Genomic DNA, 19,272 nt, shown 5'->3' on the forward strand with positions numbered 1-19,272 from the left:
TAGGAAAATCATACAAACTAAGAATGCACAGCACAAATTGAGGCTTTTGATAGCGTCCGCGTGTAATAGCGAGTATGCTGTCTTGGCTAGGTAAAGTGTCTCGCACTTCACTAAATGCACTGCTGTCACCACACTAATTAAATCTGTCTCCACTTCCGATATTTAGCTTTTTAACCGCCGTTTCATTATGGGCCTATCTGCTGTCAATAAAACGCATTCACCTCAAAGCGGTCAGGTGTGAAATTAACAAAACCTCAGAGAGCGCGATTATCTAATTTCAGCAGGACTAAGCAAGCTTGTGTGTCTTTAGCAACCATTTATGAGGGTAATTTATTCACTTCAAGTGTCAAGGAAAAGAAATGAGACTGAGAGAGCAAGTAAATCACACTAAATTTCACACTTTCAGTAACAGCTCAATAGAAAAAGACATGAATCCAACTTTCTGCTCACTTGACTTATTATTAAACATCAGCTCATACCAAGTACTCGTGTGTGTGTGTGTGTGTGTGTGTGTGTGTGTGTGTGTGTGTGTGTGTGTGTGCACATTTTGGTGATATTGCTTTTCTAAAGAGCCTGTTCAAAAATGTCACACCTTTTGTTTAATAGCATCTACACACTAGGGGTGTCGCAAAATATTGGTATTGAAGGGTGATATATAAAAAATGAAATATTAATATCATGTTAATACTACACATATGATTAAAATTAGGGGTGTAACGATACACTCATGTCACGATTTGATACAAATTGTCATGATTCCTGTCTTGTGTTCCCCTGATCTTGTGTGAATTTTTATGTTATTTCCTGTTTTTACACCATGTTTTGCAGTCTTTTGTAGTTTTTCTTGTTGATTAGTTCTTTGATTGTTCCCAGGTGTGTCTTGTTTGCCAATTACCCCTTGTGTATTTAAACCCCAGTGTTTCTTGTGTTCCTTGTGTTCCTTGTCAAATCTTGTCCTACATGGATGTTATGTTTGGTGCACTCATTCTGTTCCCTGGTTCTTTGTTCTCTGTGTTGGATTTGTTATTATGTTTACTTTATTATTAAACTCACTGCATTTGACTATTATTAAACTCACTTATAAAAACAGTAAGCTGAGTCTTGGATAAAACTAACTCTGTAACGCAAATCATATCGTTTACATCACTGATACATATAGTCGCATTTTATATCACAATCTCTCGTTATAACGATGTAGATAAAATCAGAAATAATCCATTGCATGTAACGGGTTGTATCCAGTGCCCATAACATATTACTACTGTCACAAAAAATCATGACGGAGGACATGACAGACAAAAGCGAGACACTTTACCCTCACACAAAACAGATTCTGTTAGTCACCCCAGTCTGCAGGAAGTGCAGATCAACAATCAACTACACTCGTATTTTGAGTGTGATTCATTGACCAAAAAGAGAAAAATTAAAGATGAATTTGACGGATAGCATTATTTTTTTTAAATATCTATAGATAATGCAATTTTATTATTATAGTGAATTATTTTGTCCCGTGAGCCGTGTAGTGAAAATATGATGTAGTGACAGCCCTAATCTACACACACAATCCAGGAATGAGTATGAGAATAAGTTGGACTCACTCATTGAGCAGTGGTATAGATGTGCGTCTCTTGGTTTTCTGCACCATGTTGGCCTGGTTTCGCAGAGAGATGTGAATAACAGATGGCGCTAGTTTGCAAGGCTCGCCATCCACCTGCATGGGGATTGACTTAAAGGTGGTAAGGGTGACCTCACGGCACTGATTTAACCTCTCACCGTGACCTCCGACCTGCAGCGTGGCCTACAGTCACAGCAAACAAAGCAGAGAATGTAAATTTACCAATCCAACTTTAAAACCTCACTTCAAATGTATCCAATCAGGTGAATCATACCAGTGATGTCATTGTGAATCCAATGACCTCAATGCAGCCATCATCATGACGCTGAGGCTCAAAGTCATGATGCTCACTTGGATTGCCCCATGGCATAGTGCCCGCACAGTACCTGTGATTAACAGGAAGATTTAAATGTACACTTCACACAAATTAATCTAGAGCTAAGTGACATGTTTCTTGATATTAGAATGATTTCTGAAGGATCATGTGACACTGAAGACTGGAATGATGACTGCTGAAAATTCAAGTTGCAGAAAAAAAGATTTTGCGCATTACCTGGGGATATTGAGAAAGACCAGGCATTGCAGCTTCAAATCCTGGACTTTCGAGGTCAAATCTGTGCCGTCACACTATAGAGAATGAGAGAAAGAAGAAAGCAGCATAAACTGAATAAGTCAGCAGAACAAACCAACAGTCAGCAGAAAAAAGGTTTCAACTCAAATTTAGACACACTACCTCTCAGTACTCAAGAGCCCAAAGCCCAAGAGGAAGAAATGCAAACAAACAAACAAACAAACAAGCATGCAAATAGAGACTTAGAGTCAAACCTAAAAAAAAAAAAAATAATCACTGCATATTCATTTACATTTCAAAACACCCTGGCAAGCACAATATTTCCTCTCTTGTTTTGCACAAAAGAGTTGTTCTGTACGTACCACTACTCTGATGTGTTTAGCCAGGTCTTTGGAGCTGCCCATCAAGAAATCAGAAAACGCTGTCTGTAGAAAAAGGAAACATCATTTGCATCACTCATTCACTGTCATATTCATTAATGTTGCAGTTAAGGCAGGGGTTTGCAGTTTTTAGAAAGGGTTTTAGGCAGGGCTTAAGTGGACTAAATGATTGGAAAAGTCCTGCATACGTTACCAAATAGAAGTTTGATATATAACATATTTGATTAAGAATTACAAGTTTAAAACTACTTAAAAAAATTTCACAATAAGACAAAAAATGCATAAAAAATGCATTTAAACTTACCCCTGCATAGAACATTTTGTTTCTGAATCGGCTGTTAAATTTCTCAGGGTTGGCCTCTGTGGAGTAAGAGGACAAACCATCATTAATCTCAATTAGATTTAGTACCAATCAATCTGTCCTCGTAGAAGAAATTCAAGCCTTTAACTCTCACGCAACTGCTGTCTGGCTAATAAATAGCGCCTTTACACCAACCTCGAGATTCGTGGAACTCTAAAGTCACATGAGCATCAAACCCCAGGCTGAAGTAGTTATTGAAGACGTCTAGAGGGAGCTGTGGAGCATAAAAACATTGATCACTCTTCAGATTATGCAGCTGTTGGTTGCACGTAAAACAGCACTGCAGGTGAAGCTCTTACCTTGTCCGTCACCTGCTCATCCCTCTCCTCTGGGCCTGCCTCTGGGTTGGGCTTTACAATAAGGTTCCATCGATCAAGCTGTACAATATTCCCATCCTCAACGTGAGAGAGGATTTTACTCAGAGGTTCATCTGTGTAACCCTACATGCATACAGTTGTACAAGAAATGCCCATTCAGCAAACAATGCTTACAAATGGAGAGTAAGCAGACTCTGCTACATGAATTACATTAAAATTTACTACGGAGGAACATGATAAAGTTGTTCTGATTGTTTCGGTTGAATGTGCAGATTTCTGACAGAACTTCCACTCACCCCACCCCAGTTTAGAGTCCTAGCAAGATCATTTCCTGTGCCCAGAGGAAGTACAGCCACAGCAGGAGAAGGGTTTAGCTGCAGCTGATCAAGAGAGGACAAGATCCAGCCCACCTGAGACAAAGCAGAGAGAGAGAGAGAGAGAGAGAGAGAGAGAGAGAGAGAGAGAGAGAGAGAGAGAGAGAGAGAGATGCATAAAATGTCCAAAATTTCATTTAAAAAAATCCATAAATAGTCCTTATCACAAAAAAAAAAAATGGCAAAAGGCATATACTATCTGAATAACAAACTAGTTAAATATCTTGCTTTGTAAAATAGAACCACACAGGAAAAAACTCAATATGAATATATGTAGTGTTTAACTTAGAAAACTGCAGTTCAGCAGAGTGGAGGATGGGTGGATTTAAACTCCTTATTTCAGTTGGACTTAAGGCATTATTCCTAATCTTCTCTCTCATGGATCAAAGTCAGTATATCAAATATGACTGCGTTCAGATCCCACTTTAACACTCTTAATTACTCACACAAATGGATTACGGAGATGTGACAGCATGGGGTAAACCAGGACACACACATCAGCATTACATGTCAGAAAACTCCTTAAACACGACTCATCTGAATAGTGTCACAGTATTATGACTCAGGAGAATCATCACTTCCACCGCTCAGAGTCTGGAAGATAAGACTGTAGTGCCAGACCCTGCTGGAGGGGTTCATAATTCCTATATAAACCATTCGATAAACATCTACATAAGGTGATCACAGAGTGTCTTTGCAGATTATTGCCATATACAGACACACACACACACACACACACACACACACACACACATTCACTCACCGTGCCATCCCCACCACAGGCCAAAATTCTCAAGTTGTGAACTTTGCGATACATCTCCAAGCTAAAAAAAATCCATGGACATACATGTAAAAATATCAATGTATGATGCAATGTATGACAAAATAATCACAATATATTTTTTGACCGAATCGTGCAGCTCTATACTGTAAATAAATACTTTTCAAATAAAAACAAATCAAAATTAAAAAATGGAGTGTGACCATTAATTGACATCAGAGAACCTTGAAAAACTTCAAATCTTGAGTAGTACTTAAAAAATAAAATCAAACCAAAATGTATTCAGACACCTTGAACATTTCATTCATTATTAGTTTATACACTATAGTTTAAAAAATGGTAATAAAATATTACAAGATCTCAGATTTAAACTGTGTCAGAAAAAAATAATCTTAATTATTTCAGATAACACTTACTGTAAGCAAAACACGTTCAGGTCAAAGTGTCTGAATAATTTTTGGTCCCAAATTTTCACCAATTTCACTGGTAGTCCACTGTATGAAGATTTTTTGGGTATAATATGTCACAGTTTACTTTATTTTGCTATCCTCAAATGAGCTATAGTGTCCTGCAACCACTCGTAAAAAAATATTAAAAATTATATCTGTCTGAATAATTTTTGGTTTGACTGTATGTCAAAAGGGCTAGGCTGACAAAAAAGATTGGGAAGCCTAGTTCTGACATGCAAGTACTGACCCTTCCTGAGGACCCCCCTGACTGAGATCAAAGACCTGCCGAGGGTTCAGATACCACAGAAAGGACTGGATGATTTTAGCTCCCTGAAAGAAAGAGAGCAGAAGAGAAATAGTTCATACAGGTGATTATTATTTTTATGGTTTATTTAATTGTTGGTAATATAATTACTATTAAAGGTGCTAAAGAGGATCTTTTCGTCAACTGAGAAACCAAAGACTGTTACTGAGTTTTTGAAATGAGCGCATGCGTAAGAATTTCGAGGGAGCGCCTCCCAAAACTCGTGCACGAGTATTGGAACACGAGTGTTTACCACCGGCATTCACTGTGTCGTGTTAGTGGATTCATTATGTCGGACTCACCACAGGTAACTCATAATCTGCAGTTGTTACTCCTGTCTCCTGAAAAAATATTGCATGCGGCGCCTGTAGAGTGTGGAAAGTTACTGGAGCGCGCAGCCGCGCTCGTCTCTCACAAGGAACGTCACGGCAGTGATTGACAAGCCAGAGGGCCAATCGTTTACGCGATTGGCTGATGTTTTTAAGGCCCTACCTCGTGCGCAGATGATGTATATTAATATTATTCCTTTCAGTGCACCTAATAAATAGTCTTTTATCAGTTAGTAAAGACAGTTTCAAGTAATATTGCAAAAATGTATAAAGCAAAACATCCTCTTTAGCACCTTTAAATTATTCTTAGTATTATTATTGATATAGAAGGTATTTATAATACCTGGTTTCCTCCACTCTTTGGGTTTACAAACACCAGCAGTGGCTTCATGAGTTGAGAGGGAATAGGTCTCACTATGAAGGGCTTCCATCGAGCCTCCTGGAAAGGAAGGAAGAAAGAAAGAAAGAAAGAAAGAAAGAAAGAAAGAGGAGAGAGAGAGAGAGAGAGAGAGAGAGAGAGAGAGAGAGAGAGAGAGAGAGAGAGAGAGAGAAATTAGATAAAAAATCTAAAGTCCAAAAACATGTTGCTTCTTTAATTGTATCATCCTCTGGCAAACAAAAACTAATACTTGTTTGTTCTCATACCTCTGCTCCTTTCTTGCTGGATTTGCGTTTGAAAGACGCTCGTTTCTTCTTTTTGCTTGACTTTAGTGAGGACTACAATTGAAAAACAGCACAATAACATTACTAACAAGCACTCCACAAGTTCAGCACATTCATTAAAAACACACTGGTAAACTACCAGTGGAGATTTCAGTATAAAAATGCTCTCTGTTTCCACAGTTTCTGAGTATTTAAAATCCATACAAAACACTTCATTTTATTTATTTATTTATATATTTATTTTAGTTCTGAACAGCTATTTAATGCTGTATGTATCATACATTTTGTGTGTTGGAGTTTAAAAAAACAATGCTTTTGTGCAAGTAATACAATGCTACGCTTTGAATAATTTACAGAATTCCTTAGGGTTTACACTGGGTTGTAGGTGTTTACATCTAGCATTTTACATTTAATATAGCCATAGAGATGCTGATAGCACTGCTAATTTACAGAGCAACCAAATTCAATTTATTATCGAATTCAGTTTGTGGGTTTTTTCCATTCAATCGCTCACTCAACAACCATAAAAGAGAAGTAACAGAGTATAGCATATACCTGAGGTCGGCGAAGCCGTATGATCCAGGTAGGAGGTACTATAACGGCGGCGTGTGCTCCTAATGAACACGGTTCTTCTATCTGTTGCAGCATGAAGCATGTCACTTTATTATGATACTGCAGACAGACAGAGAAAGAGAGGAAAGTTACACACATTTACATACTCTACAATACTAAAGCACACCAATGAATTCAGCCTGAGAGACTTACTGCTTGTTTGCACCAGGAGCAGCTAATGGCTACAATCTCTTTACTGTGAAAGGCAAATTTCTGCTGAAACCCCTGTAGGTGAAGATCAGACTCTGTTATATACTTTAAAAACTTAAGATTTTATTCATTAGCCTTGTGAAATGTGATACATGTCATTTCTCATACATACTGTATGCCAAAACACTCTTCTTGTGATCCATCCTACTCACCTTTCCACACTGTTTGCATTTGCCCTCTTGTCTTCTCCGATGGACCCAGTGGTGTCGCACTATTGCAGGCTGTCATAAAAGCAAAACACAAGATCTCATATAGCTGTCCCATCCATAGATTATGACAATCTGTGTTAAAAATGCAACATTAAGCCAGTCTAATGTTGTGAGGTTATGCTCTGGGGTCAAGATCAAGATCAAATCAGAAGTTAGGGATATGGTGTGACATGTGAACAGAAGCAGACAGCAGAACAGAAATCATGGGAATAGAATACTGCTGGAGATGTATCTAAAAACTTGTATTTGAATGCTATGATGCAATGCCTATATGAATGTGGGCAAATGTATGCTTAAATTCTTGGGGGTTATATGGGGTTAGAATTGTTTCATATTTCCAAATAAATAGATTAAGATCCACAAATAAATTTAGAGAAATTAACACACACACACACACAAATCACAAATAAATAAAATAAAAAAATAAATATTTTTAAATATGTTGTTTAGGTTACAAACACAACTCTGTCTGGCATGTGGATCAGCACACACATTTGTGAATTCTGACACATTTCTAGCATTGTTGTGCACACAAATAGATGGACTCCACCCACAGTCAACTCAAGCTAATCTGATATTGGCAAATAAAACAGATTTATAGATAACTCACCACCACTGGCATTATGGGCTAATAATGAAACTTGGCTGCCTATGCAGCAGAAAAGCTTTTTTTTTTCTTTCTTTTTTTTAAAAATTGGTGCTACATGACTAAAAAAAAAAAAAAAAAACAGATTAAAAGGGCTGTGGATGCATGATTGGTAGTTTTCACAAGAGCCCTGGAGCTGTCAAAAGCTGACAAATTTTGCTGACAAATAAATGAAGATATCTCTGTGCAGGTATTACACATTGTTCATTTACAAATACTACTGATATTGTAACAATACAAAGTTTGTTGAAAATCAACGAACTAACACTAATTCATTTTTGTGAAATTCCTAACATATATCATGTTTTTAAACTATTTACAATTATTTGTGGATGAATATCTTTTTATTTAAAAAAATATTAAACAATACAAACCGCATAGGGTTAAGGTTAGTTTATATCAATTGTAATTAGCTTTATTTAAAACAACAGAAACTTATAAGCCCTCATTTATATAACCAAGTAAAGATGCCATCATAGTTGGGTGAGAGTGTGTGTGATACCTGTGTGATAGAGGTGTGTGCACTATATTTAGCTGCAGCACCTCTCATTTGCTCCAAAGCAAGGTGACCTCTGAAAGCTCTGCGTCGCCATGTGCGCTAACCCACCAAGGCAAGATGAGAGATAGGAAGAGAAAGGGCACACAGAGGAGCAGAAGTGCAATGGAGAGATAGGGATGAGGAGACGAGGGATGGATTACAGCAGTGAGCGCGACATAGGGGACGTGTAAAAGGAAAACAGAGGGTAAAATGGGTAAAATCAAGATTTAAAGATGTAAACAGCAAACAGCATCATCCACAGTAGTGTGTGTAAAACAGTCTGGGGTTATTCAGACATCTGCATAACGCCAAATTTAAACTAGGGATGCACCGATACCAGTATCGGTATCGGCCCGATACCAAGCTCATGTACTTGTACTCGTACTCATAAATATACCCCCGATACCAAAGACCAGTACCTCACGTGATGTAACGGACAGAATTTTCCGTGCACAGAGACAACGACGGCAGCAGCAGAAAAATTGTCAGCCTCAGAGGTGTGGAAATACTTCAAAATTAATGATCACAACACACACATTGTGAACTGCATGCTTTCAATCACAATTCGTTATCGTTTAGTGAAGGCGGGATAGGTGGAATCGCGCTGATTGACACGCCAGAAGTGCTCTCTCTCTTTCTTGCGCGCAATCCCAGACAGCGCGCGATCAGTTCTCCTTGCGCCTGAATGGTCAAATGCACACATAGTTGTCAAAATGTCCACTGTGTGGAGTATCTCACGTAAATACAGTTGGTTATGGAGTGGACATAAACATTTGGGTGAAAACAGGATATGTGTCAGTATCCATGGATTTGGTCTTAAAGGGACCGTAGCCTAATTAAATATTTGTCATTAATGTTAATAAAACAAAAGATGCTAAATAAATGTATACATGGTATATAAACCTACTCTATCTGAAAAACAAGTTTATTTAAAGGTCCCGTTTTTCGTGGTTTTTTGAAGCTTTGATTGTGTTTATAGTGTGCAATATAACGTGTTCATGTTTCGCGTGTAAAAAAACACAGTATTTTTCACATAATTTACTTATCTGTATACCGCTGTTTCCACTGTCATAAAAACGGGCTGATGACTTCCTTGTTCTATGAAGTCCCTCCTTCAGAAATACGTAACGAGTTCTGATTGTGCCAGCGGTTCCTGTGTTGTGATTCGACAGCAGCTTAGCGCTCCTTGCCCGGAAAGGTCACGCCTCTTACCATAACGTGGAGATGCACGCGCTCAGTGTTATTGTAAACATGTCTTTAATTTTACCCTATCAATTTGAGCCGGAATCAGACCCGGTGATTGGACTGCGGGATGAAAATAACAGCGTTTCGACGACATGGCGACAAACACACTCTACAAACGCAACTCTTGTGTATTCCTGTGGGCGGAGGTTAGTCAAAAAACTGTTTTAGTGACGTCATTAAAGAAGGAAGTAGAGGGATGTAGTCCAAACTGGCCGTTCGATGTAGGCGACTTCTGTTAAATAAAATATCTCGCTTGGCATTGAACTTTGAGCTTTAAAATTTTACAGATTTTATTTATACTCTAACAACAACATTACACACTAACTAAAGTTTGAAACATGGGATCACGAAGAACGGGACCTTTAATTTGTATCTCTATAGTAATTGTTGAATTGTTTGTAATTCATTTGTACATTTCTTTTTATATAACAACATTGGTAATTATGCACTTTGAAGGTTATTGGAAATTTCTGTTCTTGAAGTTTGTGACAAGCACATAAAAATGTATTACTTTTTTCATTAGAGTATTAATAAAGAAGCTGTCCTACATTCATTAGTCTCACTGTGTTGTGCTGGGAAAACTGCAACATCACCAAAAAAATAAAAATAAATAAATAAATAAATGTATAGGCATTGGTATCAGAAAAAAATATCAGTACTCGTACTCGGTCCTTAAAAAAAATGGTATCAGTGCATCCCTAATTTAAACTTATAAAAAACAAAAACGAGGAGCTTTTTATCTTAAAATTTAATATAGAAGTAAAACAAATACAATGACAAAAAAACTTCTCAGCACACCGCTGTTGGCTGTTTATATCAATCTATGAAGGTTTAACGACAATTTGTTTGACAGAATTGGAAAACAGACAGAATGGGAGAAATATTAAGAAAACAAAGAAAGGAAGAGGAAAAGAAGAAACTCACTTCTCGGATGTTCCTCGATCCTGACTCCCTGAAAGATGGTTTACATCTGAAGTTTATCTAAAAGACAAAGAAAAAAAATCTCATTTTTTACATTACTATTAAGTATTTACCCTAAATTAATCCTCAACAGCTCAGTAGCTCATCAAAACCTCAAAACTGTTGGATTATGTTCCAGAAAACATGCTCAGATTTGGAGATTCCCCACAGAGATCAACAAAAATGTATATGAGAACAGAACAAAAACCAAAAGCATCACTTGCCTTACCATCTTATCTGAGTTTGTTAGCCTGGTTAGTGTGAAGTATGATTAAAATCATCCCTGATCAAACATCATTTCACCACAATGAGCCCCATATACCAGACATAAACTGTCGAAGACACCAGCCAGAATCAGAACTGAGAACACACAGAATCTGTGCCTCATGGATAAAATAAAACTCCACCCAACAACCTGTCATTGACTAGCCCAATCAAAATGAAAGTGATTAGTGAGAAAAAGAATATGTCTGGCAAGAAAACCTTTCTGCAGTATACGAGTAGAACCAGCTTTTGTCTAAACTACAAACCAATGAGGTTATTAAAAAGAGACAAAGAATGCCCCCTTCACAGTCTGGATGGACTGAGAGCTAAAGTGGCTCCAGATGTTAACAGGACAATGAGTACGTTTACATGCACATTCTCAACCCGATTATACTTAATAAGCCGACAATGCATGTGGTCATGTAAACGCGTTTACCCGTTTTCCTTTATTGGAGTAAGGCATAAACCAATCGCCACAGCTAGATTTTTGCCCCTTACGCCAATTTCACCCGGCACGTAAAAGTATTAACCTGCTTTCTGTCGGCTTATTGAAGTGTGCATGTGTGATATGTGACAGGAAGGTGTCCTTACTGTGAATTTAACTGCATCCAGACAGAGTAAATGTTTTGCAGTTAGGGAGGAGGAAATACATTGCAAACTCAGAATCTTTCTTGACTCAAAGAATTATAAAAATGTGTTCTCATCTCATGCAGCAGAAGTAGAAGTGGTACAGTCAAAATGCTGCATCTGTAATGAGAGGATAACATATGACCCCTAAGTTTCCCGCTGACATGTTGCAATACTCTTCTTCGGTTTTTAATGCTTTATTTAACATTACAACTGACATAAAAAATGAAACTCTGAGTCAGATACACAAATTATTACGTTTTGACGTCATTACCAGGAAATAACCTGATTCATTATTAAAGTCGTGTAAACGCAGTCTATTTGAGTTGTCTGGTTATTGGTTTGCATGTAAACCTGGACAACAGATTATTTCAATAAGCTGATTTTTGTGAGTTATCGGCATACTGGTGTGCATGTAAACGTGCTCATTGTTATTTGGGTGTTCTAGGTTTATCAGGCCAGACAGTCACCAGTCTTTGCTAAGATCAGATGTGTGAGTGATCCATTAGCCCCAGTTGAGTCTGAGAAAAAGCCAGAGGGTTTCTCACTCTGAATGACGGATCTTTGAGAGGCACCTCATGAAGCCCCTCCCCCTGAGGTGGAGCATTCCAGTCCAATAACTGAAGGGAGGAACACGTATGGTCTGTGATGCAGTGTCAGATCACATCTCTACCTTTGTGTTGCCATTAGAAATGCTCTCACCTTCTCCAGCTGTTCAATGCAGATGGAGTGAACTACGATCTTGCAAGCAGCACATTTTTTCCGAGCAACAGACTTTTGCTGTGAAAAACAGGAAAAGAGACATCATTAGATTCAGACTCAGACTGATGTCACAGGTGATCTCCACTTGATATAAGTTTAACGACCAAAAGAATTAAATCAAACTGGTTTGATGCGCATAACTCCAAAGTTAAAAGTACAAATCCTATGCATTCTGTGAGCAAGCCACCAGGGAGCAGCATTATACTAAGAGATAAAAATATAAGAGAAAAAGAGAAGCGGTGCAAATGATATATTCTCATTTCCCTTTTAACCATCAATCTATTTCTATCCTCTCTTTCACCTTCTTTTCGTATCTTATCCCATCCTTTATTCTCTCTCATCTGGAAGACATCATTCAAGATGTCTCATCTCACTTTTGTCCCTCTATTTACTTTCTTCTGTACTTACTCACTCTTGCATAAAGAGGGGCTTATTCTGGCATTCCTTTATATATAAAACACACACTCACCAGTGACTTGGCGTAACAGTGCTGTTCTCCGACGTAACAGAAGTCCCCAGAGACATTTGTCTCGAACCAGATGTGCTCTCCATATAGAGCTGATTCCTGCTCAAACACAAAACCTCAAATTAAATGTGAAACTAAAGAAAGAAACTATAGGTTTATCAACCGTACAAAGAATAGAGATCTGGGGCCGTATGCACAAAACAATTTATCTTACCACTAAGAGTTCTCCTAAATAGTAGTAAAAGTTCTTCGCTAAGAGTTTCCCCTTAAAACCTATTCACAAAGCTGCTGAGACAAACTTTTACCAAGGAATAGACAGAAGTCTTAAGCTAAGAGTAAGGGCGGGGTTGACCTCGTTGCTATGGACTATGCCCACAGTGATTGGCTGACGGGGGAAGAGTCAGCGATTTAATTATAGAAATATTGTAGAATGAGGTGTCATGTTTCCATATTAAAATAAAGGTTTTAAAATACAAATGTTGCATTATTCAAATAAATATTTTTTTTTAAATAAAAATGTTGCCATAATCAAATAAAGGTTTTAAAATGTAGGTTAAGTGTCACTAATTAAACTAGTATATACAGTTAATTGTGGACCGCCTCTTGGATGTCTGCATTTCAAGAGAATGCAAAATGCAAGCGACAAATTATGTTTTATAAACAAAGTTTGGGAGGAACACATTCAAACGGTCTATCTAATCAGCTCGAGAGGAGGAATATATACACAGACGAGTGCCGACTCGCCTATAGTTGTCGGTTTTCTGTATCCCTCCGCCACCCTGCTCGTCACTCTCGGCTGGGGATACGGGGAGAACTTTGGGTTTGGGCTAAATCAATTCCAAGCTCTGAGCCCTCAATCCCCTTGGACAGCACACCAAATACGCTTATTATATTTTTTTTTACTCTATTCAATCATTTGTAAGTGTGAACTCATGAAAACCACTGCCACAGGTAATCTGACAATATTTATTTATTTGTTAAAGATTTATTTTTGGCATCTCAACGTAGATTCAAATCTATATATCAAAATGTATTGCATTTATGAAGAAAAAGTTCAGCACCTAAGGCTCTATCGCTATTGCCTTAATGGTGTACAGTGTCTTTGGGTGGATTAGGACAGTTTGTGGTTTGGTCTTAGTGATTTAGGAGTCCTCTTGACTACTCCTATCATTTCACAGATTTAGGAGCTAGTTTTAGTGCTAAAATGCTTTGTGAAATACTCTTAGAGCAAAAATTTGGGAATCCTAAAATTAGGACTGACACGCCCATTATTTTTAAGAGTTTCTCCTAAATCGGCAATTTAGGAGCTACTTTTAGCCTTAAGGTGTTTTGTGAATACGGCCCCTGAAGTCTAGATTATTTGGGTTTGTGTTACTCACACTCCAGTCCACTGTGCTGCGGATTTCTCTGTCCGTTTCCCCCTTGGCCAACACTGCAGCACTGGGCTGGCATGAGAGGTGCTGGAGACCAGACTTCGCAATGGCCTTCCTACAAACAAATAAAAATAGACAGGTCCCATAAAACATCAAGCAATAATGATAAACAGAAACTCAATGTATAGCCCGGATGTACACACACACAAAGGAGGACAGTAAATGTGTCTGGAATAAACCTCTGAAAACCTTCAAATAACTTGAACTGAATGATGACATTGTCTTCTTCTTTATAACTGAATTGAATAGTTTGCATCCTTGAATGCTATTTTCCTTTTTATTTCTATGAAGGTGCTTTGAAATAATCTGTATTGTATAAAGACCTATATAAATAAAGGTGACTTGACTTGTTTAGCAGCGTGCCTCACATCTAAACCAAGAGAAGGTACTTGAAGTAAAAAGAAGAGTGAAACAGAGACAGCACACTGAACCCTTGTGTTTAGCTCCTGATAATCATAAAATAATCACACTGCTCAGACTCTCAGACTGCACCAGTCTTATTTCTTGTGCATACAACTGAAGTTATAGTTCACTACTGTAAGTGTCAAAATGTCAGAAAGCTAAGAACCAAAGAGAAAAAGGTCCATTATCATTCACCTCACTAATGACGAATTACTGTCGCATTGTTTGATGTGAGGATACAATAGGATTGAAATTATGTAGTGCTAATGAAAAACTTTTTTTTCTTCTCTAATCACATTTGAAAAGAGACATATCTACTCTTTCACACACCCACGTCAACAAAACAAAATATTTAAGTGACAGAAAAGTCCAAATATCTTTCATTTGTATAAAAAAAAAAAATTAAACACACAAGCATAAGACATACAGCTGTAGTTAGGGCTCTACATACGATAGGAACCCGCTCCATGTGTCAATCTGTGGGTTGTAGTAAGTTCCCTGCAGTGTGTGTGAAAGACTGAGATCTGGCCAGCAAGGGGAGCTCGTCCTGTACAGTGCAACTGGTCCTCGAGCTGCAAAAGAATTTCGTCTCCCTTCCCACAATCCACCCACATTAGACAGCCCCTGTGCCTGACTGGTCCTACGGTAACGGCCATATAGCCCATAAGAGGCTGGGCTTCGATAAACGGCCTCAGCGGGAAGCAGGTGTGAGGAGTTTCGCCGCAGGCAACGTGGTGCACGGATGAGGGGGCGGGGCTGAATGCTTTCTCCTGCCAACAAACCATGAGTCAACCATGTCAGACACTTATCAGACTCCGTCTCTAAGTCAGTCCTTGCTTGCTCGTGCTCTTCCTGACTAGAGTCGCTATCAGAGAGAGAGGAGTATTCTTCTAGACTCTTATCCTCCCTTTCGTGGTCTTCGCTCATCTGCACCACACTAGCCAGGAGCAGTGATGGTCCTAGGAGCTGGGCATGAATGCCGCGGTGTTTGGCAGCCTGTCTTCGACGGATAGCAAACCGCGGGGTCAGGCAGGCCGTTGCACCGCTCGACCTCCTCCTAGCGAAGCGTCCTCTACTGGGTTGTGAGATCCCCGCATGCACATTGCTGGTTTGGAACTGAACGCTAGACCTGCGTCTATGAGCCAGGCCAGCTGAAGGCAGGCCCACGCTGGAGCGCCGGCGCGCTTTACTCGCTGGAAGTGCCACACTGGAGCGCCTGCGCCCGTTTGGCTCACAGGCTTTCCGCCTGAAACGCAGGCCAAACAACGTTTCCATTGGATGCTATACGCCACGACTGATGTCTTCCCCAGAGGACGCTGTGGGCGCAAGAGTGAGTCGGTCAGCACATACAATACACAGGCTACAACACACAAATGTGGTGTGGCTGTCTCCACGAATGCAGTGCTGTTCCTTTGACCTTTTTTAGTTGAAATGTCAATAATGGGATATCAGACCACCACTAATCACTCCAATCAGCTCTATTCAATTCCAATTCTCCTCACCTGTGTGACTTATTTAGCAGCTCAGACAAAACTGAAGAAAACCATCTGCCCTAATCCTCTGCATCCGAGTAACTGTCTGAATTGTAACCAAGAAAATGAAACCTCCTTTAATCAGCAATGCTACGTAACCGACACATGATCACAATTGATTCAGGAGTATAATGTGGTCATGATATACCTGACGGAGCTCAGGTAACATTACCAGGAGAAAGTGTATCTAACGGCGATATTTGTAAGTCATATCCACTCTCTGATCCCACAGAGTGACTTCTTAACAGTGCCCTTAAAGGGATAGTTCACCCAAAACTTCAAAATTCACTGGGGTCCAAAATAACAAAACAAACAAACAAACAAACAAAAAAAAAACATGGACAGAAAAAAAATATCTTTTTAAAAAACCAAAAAAAAAAAAAAAAAAAAAAAAAAAAAAAAACTAAGTGGCGTGTCTAAATTATGAATCACTACTCAAAAATGTACAACTCACTACTCAAAATAAAAAACACAAAGAATGCAAAATTGTGACTTAAAGCTTACAGACTATATTAATGCCACAGTGAAATTCAGTAGTAGAACAATAATTAGAAGATGAGAGAGAATGCATTTATCTATAGTATAGACCTCCATCTTATTTCAACAGTGTATATGATTATCTGCTGAACACTCAATGAATAAAATGGGATTAATGCTCATAATCAGTTATTATTTAGCACCTATTCATATCAAAAGACCTTAACTTTAATTAAAACCCACATGACCATCCAATAAACCACACAAGAAAGAGATATTATAGAGAATAATTATGTTTCTTACAGTAAACAGTGTACTGTACATTATCTCTATATTTAATAAAAACCCAGGAATCTAAAAAAAAGTATTATTTTGTAATTGAATACACAGAGTATATTGAGTCTAAACAATACCAGAAGATTGTAGATTAATTTCTGTAGCCTATAAAAACAGTTGTGTGTAACTCAGGCACCACAGTTTGATTTTGTCTGAAAAAGAACTTAATGTTTCATAAGTCATATGAGCTCACAGACCTTATCAGATTCCCACACTGCTAAAGGTCACCAGTGAGTAACCGTGTGTCAAAAATATACAACATAACTGACATATTATTCTGTAATGCAAATAAACGATAAGAGAACAAAAATTAATTCTGTAAATATGCATTTTCCATAAACAGAAGTCCACAAATATCAATTTAAGCAAGACTTTAAAGTGTCAGTCATGTGTTTTCCTGGTGGAAGACACTAGTGCTAATGTGTCTTTTATAATGTACATGGATAAAGACTTGTCTACAAAAGTATACTATAAGAGACTACAAGAAAATGTCTATTATATTATATTGTTTTTTTAAATGATCACAGCAGCCACTTAAAAAGTTTTATTCAGAATCTTCCAAGTCTTTACATTTTTTTTGTGATTTAAAGTGTAACTTTGCCAATTTTCAACCCGCTTTGTGCTGTTACAACGTCGTTAGTATATGTAAATGAACAATGTTTAATCGTTCTTTGTTAACTGGACCAAGAAATTCACTTTAATTTGTCAGCAAAAGTTTTGCATTTTGCATCATCCAGTGGAACTTTGACAGCTCTAGGGGTTTTGTGCAAACTACAGAATATATTTCCGCATTTTTGTATCCCCGCCCTCGTAAGTTGAATCAACAGAGGGTTATTAACAGAACAGTTATTGTAAGGGTAGGTTTTTCACTAAAAAATTTGTCTACTCTTTAAACAGCATTATGGAAAAAAATTAAACACTATGGCATCAGTGACGGCGTTTTGCTTCGCAATGTTGGGAGGAACTGACAGAACTGCAGTTTCAGTTTTTCCCCTCCGTGTGGCCTAAAACACTGTGTTTGTAGTCAAGTCATCCAGTTTGAAATGTTGATTACAGGGGTTTTTCAAATTTTCTGTTGCGGTGTTCTCTCCATACAGTACATACGATTCTTTGCAGCCTTTAGCCACTGCCTACAATACGCTTGATCCTTCATTGGAAACCAAAAATAACTAACTCCCCATAAATGTTTACTCTTTGAATTCATTACACCATTATAATTAAAGGTTTGCAATGAAGTATTTCCTACTAAAGCAAGGTGGTATTTGACTCTGGTCAAGCGTTTCCATAGCAGACTGGTGGGAGTGGATTTGGATGATAACATGCCCAGTGCATTATGGGCTTTGAAGTTTTACTCCCTATTTGGCAAAAGGGAAGACAGCAGCCTTTTTTCTTTTTCTTCACTAGTCAGGTACATAGCACTGATTTCGAAACATTTTGCGCCTCTCTACTTCATATAGGCAGCCAAGTTTGATTGAAAGCTCATTTTCCAGCAGTGAAGTACCCCTTTAAGTTTAATATAAATGATTTCTAAAAATAACTTTTAGTTGCCAGATAATTCGATGTAAAAATGACAGTGGCAGTAAAATATGTGTCTATGTTACTCTTTGCTTCTCATTGCTAAGGTCAATAGAAGTGACGATTCTAAATATACGTGTGAAGTGTGAGCTGTGCTCTGAGAGGAAATTGAGGTCAGTATACAAGAGCTGACAAAATGTACTACTTGGCTTTGTGTGGTTGTGTGTGGTCTTTACTTTAAGAAGGGGGCCTGGCAGAGCTGCAGACTTCCATTGATTTCAAATTGTGCCCCACTGCAATAGTCCACTTATACTGTGACTGTTTATGATTAAATCCAAACCAGCAACATGCACATTTTAACATATTTCCAAAGAAGAGACTTTGCAAAGAGGAAGGGCTGTAAAAGTAAAATGGGCAAACAATCATTAGTACAAGTATCAGGTACTGTGGCCTTTGGTCTTTAGGCCAATGCTCAAAACACTTGTGTGTCAGGATGTGGCAGGAAACTGCATAATATTTTAGTTACACTTCCCACTGTCATTTTTAGATACATCTTTTTATCTCTGTGAGTGATAATGAAACTAAATTTTACCATTTAACTTGGATCTTGAAGCAGATCAATCAAGAGCATATCCACACTTCCATCTTCTATTCCTTTAGCACACCATGTTTCATAATATGTTTTGCCAGCTTATGGTAATGCAAACTTCTAGTCTGTCTGTCCCAAATATCCCAAACATGTGCTGCTGGTCTTCATCTTCTGTCATACTACCATTCTATATCTACTGCGAAACAGAGAGATGGAGGCACAGAAAGTGTGCGGGTCTGCACAAAAGGGCCGCCCCCTTGGCCTACCTACAACAGGGAATAAGACAAGAAACAACTCAACACACA

At 38.3% G+C, this 19,272-nt stretch overlaps 1 protein-coding gene across 16 annotated transcripts in view; it reads right to left on the reverse strand.

Annotated features, from left to right (window-relative positions):
* The window catches only part of dgkza (diacylglycerol kinase, zeta a), a 118,206-nt gene that overhangs the window by 38,523 nt on the left and 60,411 nt on the right, over positions 1-19,272 (reverse strand). For 6 of the 16 annotated variants that reach the window (XM_048184896.1, XM_048184899.1, XM_048184895.1 and 3 more), the window contains exons 2-23: positions 14,970-15,834; positions 14,063-14,171; positions 12,687-12,782; positions 12,158-12,235; positions 12,004-12,075; positions 10,529-10,585; positions 8,324-8,419; positions 7,119-7,187; positions 6,910-6,981; positions 6,700-6,816; positions 6,127-6,198; positions 5,825-5,920; positions 5,096-5,178; positions 4,382-4,442; positions 3,541-3,654; positions 3,227-3,367; positions 3,063-3,141; positions 2,871-2,926; positions 2,549-2,611; positions 2,169-2,242; positions 1,890-2,001; positions 1,599-1,798 (exon numbers count right to left, since the gene is read on the reverse strand). In XM_048184896.1, coding sequence (XP_048040853.1) covers positions 1,599-1,798; positions 1,890-2,001; positions 2,169-2,242; positions 2,549-2,611; positions 2,871-2,926; positions 3,063-3,141; positions 3,227-3,367; positions 3,541-3,654; positions 4,382-4,442; positions 5,096-5,178; positions 5,825-5,920; positions 6,127-6,198; positions 6,700-6,816; positions 6,910-6,981; positions 7,119-7,187; positions 8,324-8,419; positions 10,529-10,585; positions 12,004-12,075; positions 12,158-12,235; positions 12,687-12,782; positions 14,063-14,171; positions 14,970-15,793 — 2,741 coding nt within the window. In that variant the 5' untranslated portion in view covers positions 15,794-15,834. The remainder of the gene's footprint in view (positions 1-1,598; positions 1,799-1,889; positions 2,002-2,168; positions 2,243-2,548; positions 2,612-2,870; positions 2,927-3,062; positions 3,142-3,226; positions 3,368-3,540; positions 3,655-4,381; positions 4,443-5,095; positions 5,179-5,824; positions 5,921-6,126; positions 6,199-6,699; positions 6,817-6,909; positions 6,982-7,118; positions 7,188-8,323; positions 8,420-10,528; positions 10,586-12,003; positions 12,076-12,157; positions 12,236-12,686; positions 12,783-14,062; positions 14,172-14,969; positions 15,835-19,272) is intronic. The other 10 variants (XM_048184906.1, XM_048184909.1, XM_048184907.1 and 7 more) reach the window with 5 other exon arrangements.

This window comes from Megalobrama amblycephala, linkage group LG3 (assembly GCF_018812025.1).
Source record: "Megalobrama amblycephala isolate DHTTF-2021 linkage group LG3, ASM1881202v1, whole genome shotgun sequence".
NCBI lineage: Eukaryota > Metazoa > Chordata > Actinopteri > Cypriniformes > Xenocyprididae > Megalobrama > Megalobrama amblycephala.